The 8,965-nt window shown below is 40.5% G+C and overlaps 1 protein-coding gene across 2 annotated transcripts; it reads left to right on the forward strand.

Annotated features, from left to right (window-relative positions):
* The first annotated feature begins 1,917 nt into the window (after positions 1-1,917).
* Positions 1,918-8,925, forward strand: atad1b (ATPase family AAA domain containing 1b). 2 transcript variants are annotated; one of them, XM_064319859.1, is made up of 10 exons: positions 1,918-2,391; positions 3,671-3,858; positions 3,985-4,083; positions 4,642-4,762; positions 5,445-5,645; positions 5,881-5,987; positions 6,156-6,245; positions 6,649-6,699; positions 6,935-7,071; positions 7,582-8,925. In XM_064319859.1, the coding sequence occupies exons 2-10, from the start codon at positions 3,685-3,687 to the stop codon at positions 7,700-7,702; spliced, it is 1,101 nt and encodes a 366-aa protein (XP_064175929.1). In that variant the 5' UTR covers positions 1,918-2,391; positions 3,671-3,684; the 3' UTR covers positions 7,703-8,925. The 2 variants fall into 2 exon arrangements, with proteins under 2 accessions (XP_064175929.1, XP_064175934.1); XM_064319864.1 differs by having other exon boundaries at positions 1,918-2,387.
* The last annotated feature ends 40 nt before the right edge of the window (positions 8,926-8,965 follow it).

Here is an 8,965-nt window from a genome sequence, read left to right on the forward strand (position 1 = left end):
GAGTTTCGGTGGAAGAGCATTTCATAATTTTGGATAACTGATTAGACTGAGCAGCAGTGGGGATAATGCATTGATATGTATAAACATGTAATGTCGGATAGCAGCATAACAATGTTACCGGTAATACTGATGTGAGTGGTGCCATTCCTTAGAATACAGTAGCTTACTTGTAGCGTTTTGTTATTAAATGATACAGTATAAGGTATAGTGGCCAGTAAGAAGAGAACAAACTATTTTGAGAGACTTAAAAAGGGAGTGTTACTGAAGGAAATCATGTTCAGACTAACTGATTAATACCATACTTACACCTTATGTAAATTACATAGCTACTTACTGATTGGAAAGCAGTCTCAATGGGATTTATTGAAGGTCAGGTCTACACAGAATAGGTATTTCCAGGAATAAATTGATAAATACATTCACAGGTATGTTTTTAACTGTCCCACCTTAATACCTGCAATGACCATTTCATAGTTGATGCATTGTAAATAGGTGTGTAATGTGTACAATTATATTTGCAGATGATTGCATTACAAGGAAATCCTCATGCTTTCAGAAGAAATTCAGCCACATTCACAAATTGTGCAAGAGATTCTCACTTTTATCAAAATTTGCATTCAGAAAGCATTATTTATTTGATCATTAAAGCAACACACTATTGGATTTAAACCTTTGGTTAATAGTACTCAATATTTTATGCATATTATTACAGAATTCCATCGCAATGTATCAAACACACATAAAATGGCATGCCATAGTTTTCATCTGCCAGTAATTCACTAAAAATAAATCAACATGTATTTACCCTTTACACTGGTGTTACTCTCATTATCTAAAAGGAATATATGTATTCACTCAGAATATTTTCTGACCCATAGAAATGTTCTAATAGAAAACTTTATGTGTTAGAATAGATAAAACAAATATGTACAAATGTTTGAGGCAGGCAGCCATGTGTGACAGACAATTCTAAGCTGACCTATTAAGATCTAGACATGACAAGAACCTCCTCCACCACCATTGTTTCTATTGTAAGGTAAAGGCTCCAAAAGCTATGATTGGTAACTTGACTTTAATACCAGCCAGTTGCTATCATATTAAATTGCACACATGGCAAACATATCGGCTCTACCAGAGCATGCCAACTGATTAAGATGTGAAATTTCACTCTAAAGCTAAAAAGGAAAATGAACAGCAATACAATGAATCATGAATACTTCTCTGCTCAAAATAGTGGAGTTTTAGATTCTGTCTTATTATTTTAATGTTATTTATTATTGTACCAAGTAGAGAAGGGTGCTGTAGATGTGATTTAGAGGCCATTTTTAATTTTAAAAAATATTGTTACGTACACAGAAAGCCTGTGTGTGTGTGTGTGTGTGTGGGTAGATGAGGTTACGTAGGTCAAGTACTTCTTCTGCTCAGGGAAAAAAATATTAGAAAGCCCCCTTTGCAACAGCATTAACATTTTATTATTTTACTTCATTTTTGTATTTTGAATAAAATGATGTAGGGTCTACGTGGTCACAGGAATTAATGACTGTATAGTATTATGCCATTTGTTCTCAACTTTAGGATAATCTTAGGCAGTGGACAACCACTTAAAAAGCTATAATTTTGCAAATATTAAAATAAAAGAACTAGAAATTCGTCGCCGAGGACGACATTGATTGTAAGAACAGTATAATCTTTGCATTTAGGTTCGCAAGTGAAATATCACTGTACATCTACATTTTTAAAAATTATTCACCTGCAAAATATTTGCGAATCGTAAAGACGGTATAATGTACTCGGGAATGAACATTCACCGCTAATCGGAATGGTATATTTGTGTGCTACCATAAAACCGTCTTTTGTTTCAGGAGATTACGTCATCCTACTGCCGCTCAGTGGTGTTGCGGAGTTAGGATTGTCCGAAACTGTTTCTTCGTGATTATCCATTCACAACAGCCGTTGCGCACATAATTTGGTCTATCTACATAGCTGTGTTGACGCCTTGATGAAATCATCTTTTTCTTATCAAACCAGTCAAAGCCAAGGGCATAGCTAGCTAGTAGATTAAAATCTACGCAGCACTAAATATAAGATAATCTGTACTCGTTATTAAACAGTAGTGCAAGTGTGCAAAATAATTTTCATGCTTCTGTCATACATTGTGTTGGTAAAAAGCTTTATTGACGATACATTATTTGAATACGTCTCTTAAGGTTGATTCACAGATTAACCATCTCGATTGTATAAAAAAAAAAAAACCTAGTGGAACCTTTTTGAAAAAATATGTTTCCATCACGGCAGTCGAAGTAGTGAGACTCGTCGCAATTTTTTTATATCACCTTTTCCACTTCCTGGATCTTGACTCCAGCGTTTGACCAGCGTGGAGGGAGGAGGTAGGTATGTCCCTTCGTAACTGAATTATTTATTTGTGTTAATGCTCAATAATACAAATAACTCGTATTAATAATGTTTGTGCTGACGTTGTTACGGTCACACTTCCAGCTACGTTATCAGACGCATGCAACCAGCACTTTTGATGAGGACCACCCCGATCTCTGATAGCTAATATAGCTAGCTAACTAAACAGAAGGTCATCTTGTTAGCTTTCGCATTTATCTATAACTGAAAGTGAACACACTGGCATAAATTAACCTACTAAGAATTGGTTTAACTAGCTAGCTGGCCACATATCAAATTTAAGTAAGCAGTGATCCCACAAATAGCTGCGCACACAACCTGCGAACTAAGTAGTTTGGTTCCCAATTTTAAAATGGCTAGAAAGCGTGTTATTTTGTTGTCAAGCTAAATTGGCTTTGCTAGCTAGCACTGCAGTTAACTTTGACTTGCTGTCTTTATGACACGTGACATTAATTTTGTTGTCATTGCGCCTAGCAGTGTGGCTAATACCTGAAGTTTCGCAACGACCAACGTTCTACTGTTTAGCTATTAATGACATTCAAAGTGCCCTTTCAATTGGCAAGTTAAACCTGAGGATCTTCTCACGAGCTAAATGAAACTAAGTTAATCTGAACCAGGTAGTTTGTCATGTTGAGTAATACCTTGTTCGAATGCTGTCGTATTAAATAGGAAAGTGATGGCGCATCTGTCTACAGGCCAGGGTTTAGCACTACAAGCTAAACGTCATAGTTCTAGTACCAGGAAGCTATTATTAGATGGCTTGATGGCTACCTTGATTTCGCTAACAGAACAATGTGTATTCTAAGGTCCATTTCAACTTAATAGTATCGCGGTTGATCAAAATTAGCCAGAACTAGCCTGCTTTGTATAGACACGCATAGCATAAATTGGTGTTTCCCAACCGGTGTGCCATGCATGACACTCTGATGTGCCGTGTGAAAAATCTTTATATGTTTATTTTATTTTTTTATTTAAAAGTTCAATTGACAAAAAAGTACGAATCCCATTCTCAAAAGCCAAAATAAATGACATACCTAAGATTTTGTATGAATGCAACAAAACGTACCAAGCCGAAATGAAAGCGAATAAACAAAGCTGACAGGTGACTTTGCTTAATCTAGGTTTCACTTTTGTTTTCCTCGAACAACCTCCCGATTACAGCAAACGAATCAGGTTTACTGTTAATCGCTTTAACAAATTGTTCTAACATTGAATTGTGGTGTTCAGTTCTAACTATGTCCTTCGTTGTTCCTGCTAGATTTCGTGAAGACCATGGTGCTGAAAGAGATTCCTGCCGAAAATTTTACTCGGCCCCTAGGCCGCAACGAAGTCATAGGCTTACTTTTCCGTCTGACAATATTTGGCGCTGTGACCTATTTTACCATAAAATGGATGGTAGATGCTATTGATCCCACAAGGAAACAAAAAGTTGAGGCACAGAAACAGGTGAGGTGTAAATGCGAATTATTTATTTTAATACTATCACTGCAAAGTACCACCTGGCAGTTTAATCGTAATATTTTCAAATACTGTGGAAAATAATATTAAATTTGACTTTGGCATATTTGGCAGGCAGAGAAGCTCATGAGGAAGATTGGTGTGACGAATGTCAAGTTGTCAGAGTATGAGATGAGCATTGCTGCTCATTTGGTGGACCCTTTAAGTATGCAGGTAACAGACCTTTATTTGTTGCATGTGAATCATTTTGCTTCCAAATATCTGTGTTTAAATAAGGCAGGATCCCATGCAGCTTGTCATGTAGTTTTGGGGGCCATGTCAAGAGCCAGAGACAGTGGGAGAGTTTTATCATAGCTCTGGACCTGACTGTTGCCGCCTCAGCACATCTTGCAACTTTCTGTCTACTCCGCTTGCCCATATATAGAAGGACATAATCAGTGGGGAATACAAAATTATACCTTACATTGGAGAAATTTTATACTGCAGGTTATTTGGAAAGCTGCACGTCTTTTTTTCTGCTTTGGAAGGAAACTGGGATGTCTTGTACTGTGTGACTGCTGCACCGTGTGAACACTGGTGCTGCAGAGCTCTGAGACGTGAGCCAAATGGTGGATCAAATTCTCCTTTGCCATTGCTGCTTTAATCGCAATGTGATTGTTAAAAAGGATGCATTTATCGTGGGCAAACTGATGGGTTTACTCCTGGAAAATAGGAAAAATAATTTTGCCCTCTTACTATTTGAAAATGACTGATGTGACTGTGTCCCTGTAGGTCCAGTGGAGTGATATCGCTGGCTTGGATGATGTAATTACTGAGCTGAAAGACACAGTCATACTTCCCATCCAGAAGCGACACTTGTTTGAGGGATCCAGGCTGCTCCAGCCGCCAAAAGGTGAGACTGTGGGTAAATTTTTTTGTTCATAAGTTTTGGGTAGGCTTACATGTCCACATTGCCAGAAGTAAACATACTTTATTTAACCAGATAAGTGAACTGAAAACCCTTCTGTCATAGTGACGATGACGATGTGGGTAGGAAATGCAAAGCGTTTTGTTGTAATAGGTATTGTGGGAATATGGCCAGGAGACCCTGGTTTAGACCCCTCTTTCGAAAAGTGACAAGGGCTCACAATTCAAGGACCACAGTGAGTCAGGACCTAACCTTTGCGGCATTGCCCCTTCAGTATGCTGGGGCATTGGATTTCTATTCAGTCTTTAGGTAGCGTGTCCCTTCTGGCCCACCAGCAACTTGCCGCATCAAATTAGTTTTCCCAGGAGTCCATTCACCAAAGTACTAATCAGCCCGCACTTGCTTTGCTTCAGCGGTGTTATATGAGTAGGCTACAGGAAGGGTGGTGCGGTTTCTGGCAGCCTTTGTTTTTAAGGCGTTTTAGGTGCGAAGCACCTCATGAACCTGGCTTGTAACTCACTCACTTGTGTTTAGAAGGCTGAATATTGTCCACAAGGGGGAGCTGTTAGCATAAGAGTGGCTCGTCACACCAGTGACACTGAGTATCCTTGTTTGAGTGCTGTTCCCTTCTGACCTGCCCTCGCTCGCCTTGCATTGGTTTCTCTAGGTGTGCTGCTGTACGGGCCTCCTGGCTGTGGCAAGACACTGATCGCCAAGGCCACTGCCAAAGAGGCGGGTTTCCGCTTCATCAACTTGCAGCCTTCCACCCTCACGGACAAGTGGTACGGAGAGTCCCAGAAACTCGCGGCCGCAGTGTTCTCGCTGGCCATGAAGCTGCAGCCCTCCATCATCTTCATTGATGAGATTGGTAACGTCCCGTTTCGCTACTCTCCTCAGCTGTCTGAGGTGATTTTTAATGAGCGTTGGGGGGGGGATGTCTGGGTAACCATGACTCCACGGTTGACAGTGAACTTCAGTACTCCTATTGTCTTGAGGATACCTCTCCAGTTCAGACGTGCTCTGTAACACGTCTAGCTGTTTGTGCGATAAGCACCTCTGTTGTCGTGGCTCAAAGGCTGATCTTCTCCCCCCCCGTGTTCCAGACTCGTTCCTCCGGAGCCGTTGCAGCTCTGACCACGAGGCCACGGCCATGATGAAGGCCCAGTTCATGAGCTTGTGGGACGGGCTGGACACTGACTTTAACTGCCAGGTGAGTCCCTCGCATGAGGATAGGAACTAAAGGCACCTCAACCACCTTTGTCCTCGTAGATGACCCGCAAGATAGTCTGCTGCCACCTTTACATTGTGTAGCTAGTAGGGAAAATTATGAAACAACCTTGAATCTGGGGGTTGCTGACATCTCTTTTCTGTTGTCTAGGTCATAATTATGGGAGCCACGAACCGCCCGCAGGATCTGGATTCTGCCATTCTTAGGAGGATGCCTACCAGGTTTCACATCAACCAGCCTGTAAGTTTATTTGGGTTGCTGCCTCTTATGTACCAGCATATGGAATTATGTACAGCAGCAGGGGTTGGATGACCATAGTTTGAAACATTGGATCGCATTGGATGATTTAGACAGGTGTCCAGACCATCACGGAAATGACTCTAGAAATTGTCAGGCAATGTTTCCATTGGTATGTCATGCCTTTGGGTATGGAGTTTTGGAATTTTCACAGGTTGGCTTGGAGAAAAACTTTTTTTAATTTTACAAACCAAAAAATACTGGTTTTGCACTTCAGAATCATTCATTTTTATTCCTGATTGTTTTTCCTTTGGCATTTTTCCTTTTGGTTAAAGTTCTTGAGTAGTGTCTGAGTATTTTTATGTGTATGAATTGAGTGGCTTAATGTATTCATTTGTCCTTTCAGAATCTAAAACAGAGGGAACAAATCTTGAAGCTTATATTGGAAAATGAAAATGTAAGTTTCCCTGTATGCGTTTATGCATAACGTTGTCAATTTACTGAGTATAAGATATTTTAAAACAATATTACTTGTTCATAAATACGTTTATTTGAGAGATAAACCTAACTGCTTAATCTCCAGCTCCAGCATTCATTTCTGCTGTGCAATACAGTGTAGCACTGCCTCACCAAAAGTGAAGAAATCTCGTGTTGTCTTTGTATTCTTTTATATTCCTGTGTGTTTGTTTTAGGTGGATTCCAGCGTTGACCTGTGCGACGTGGCGAAGGAAACGGACAGCTTTTCCGGAAGTGACCTCCGGGAGATGTGCCGAGACGCCGCGCTGCTCTGCGTCAGGGACTTCGTTCACAGCAGCCGGGCTGATAATTGGTATGCTTCAGAGCTTTTACAGTCGTGCGTTTTATTCGGCCAGGGGTGATTTGCCACAGAGAGCGGAGTCAGTTTGTCAGGCCAGCTGAGAAACCGCGGCCATCTTCATCTTAATTTTGAAGTTTTATGAGTTCTAGGCCCTGTTTCGCAGACACGGATTAAGCCTGGTCCTAGACGAAATTATATTTTGAATGGAGATCCGTACAAAACTCAGTTTAGTCCAGGACTAAGCTAAATCTGTGAAACTGGCCTCTAGTCTTTTAACTTTCAAGTCACCTAGGAATGTTATATTGGAAAATGAATTCCTGAGATCAGATGGGGATTTTAGAAAAGGGCCCTTTTACTTTCTGAAGCTTTTGAGAAATCCATGCTTGCCCAATTCAAACTAAATGTTAAATGTTCAATGACAACTTTAAGATTGACAACAGCCTGTTATTTTGTGGAGAAAGTGCTTAAGTGGCTTTGTGGTTTCACAACTTAACTTGGTGTATTTTTTTTTTGCCTCCCCAGTCCGGAAGAGGATTACATCAGGCCAATCCAGCAGCAGGATCTGCAGAAGGCCATACAGAAAATGAGGAAGTCCAAGTCTGCAGGAGCACATAATGTTCTGGTGCACCCTACTTTGGACTGAGTCTGCCCCAGGGGAAGAGGTCCAGGGAGAGAGGATTCACACAATCCCCCCCCCCCCCCCCCCCGGCCCCAATTAAGTTTATATTTCATCATTTTCAAAAAATAAATAAAGAACTGGTTTCAAGGTGTGGAGGGGGAGCACAGGCACGGTCTGGATTTAAAGGAGAGAATGTAGTCACTCCTTCGGAAATCTTCCGGACACACCACGATCCACATGGTTCAGGGGTTCTGCCGTGCAGTTGTTCCAGTTGAACGCTGCTTCTCTCTTTATTGAAATCCTCTTTGTTCTTCCAAAAATCTGTGAGTGCTGGATATCACAAAATCTCTACAGTACATCTGAAGGGGTACACCGGGTGCCTCTGACTGTTGATAAAAAATTAATAATTAAAAAAAAAAGTCCTGCTACAGTAAAGAGGAATGGGGAACTCTTATCCATATGGAAATGGTGGAAAAGTGCTAAATAACAGGTTTTTTTTGGGGGGGGGGGGGGTTAAGGGTTGGTGATGGCCAGAATGGGGACTGTTGAACACCCTGGGCCAGGTGGTATAACTACTGGCATTAAGTGATGAGGTGCATTTACGTAGTTCAAGATGATGGACTGAAAATTAACTATTGCCGTAGTGGAGGTGGAGAGGGGAATTTGATTCAAGATTTGAAGGCGTCTGTGTTCTTTTGGTTTATGACTCTTCAAGTACATGGAACCTTTATTTATTGACATAGTTTAGGTTAGCGGTTTCATTAACTGGTCTAATATTACTAATTTACGGTAAGAGGAGGAGAAGTGGGTTGCGCATGGTGCTCTCTTGACTTGTTCCTCGTTACCTCAAGTCATGGAAGTGGAGTTGTTACCTCATTCCTTTGAATGGCAGTTCAGTGGTTAGCCCAGAGGTACACTGACAAACCGCTGCTGTACAATGCTTCTTGTGCTGATTTTACATTGCTTGTACAGTTTGTTCCATTGGCGTGATACAATACAAGCAGAATGTATGGGGAGAATCAAGTCGCCTAATGGGTCTTTTCTGCATATAATGGACTTAAATTTCTCCTTAAGTAAAATGAGGGTGTTGGAAAATATAAATAAATGTATTGCAAAGACAAAATTGCCAATTCTATGTTACATTTGTTTTAAGTTTTCTGTGAACTATATTTGGAGGTCATGTTTAGTGTTTTACATTTTGGTCTTAATTATTGAACTGCTGTTTTAATAAAACATCAGTTAAAACACCCTTTCTGTTTGTGTGTTAAATAAGGAAAACAGAAGTAG

The sequence above is a fragment of the Anguilla rostrata genome, chromosome 2 (genome assembly GCF_018555375.3).
Source record: "Anguilla rostrata isolate EN2019 chromosome 2, ASM1855537v3, whole genome shotgun sequence".
Lineage (NCBI taxonomy): Eukaryota > Metazoa > Chordata > Actinopteri > Anguilliformes > Anguillidae > Anguilla > Anguilla rostrata.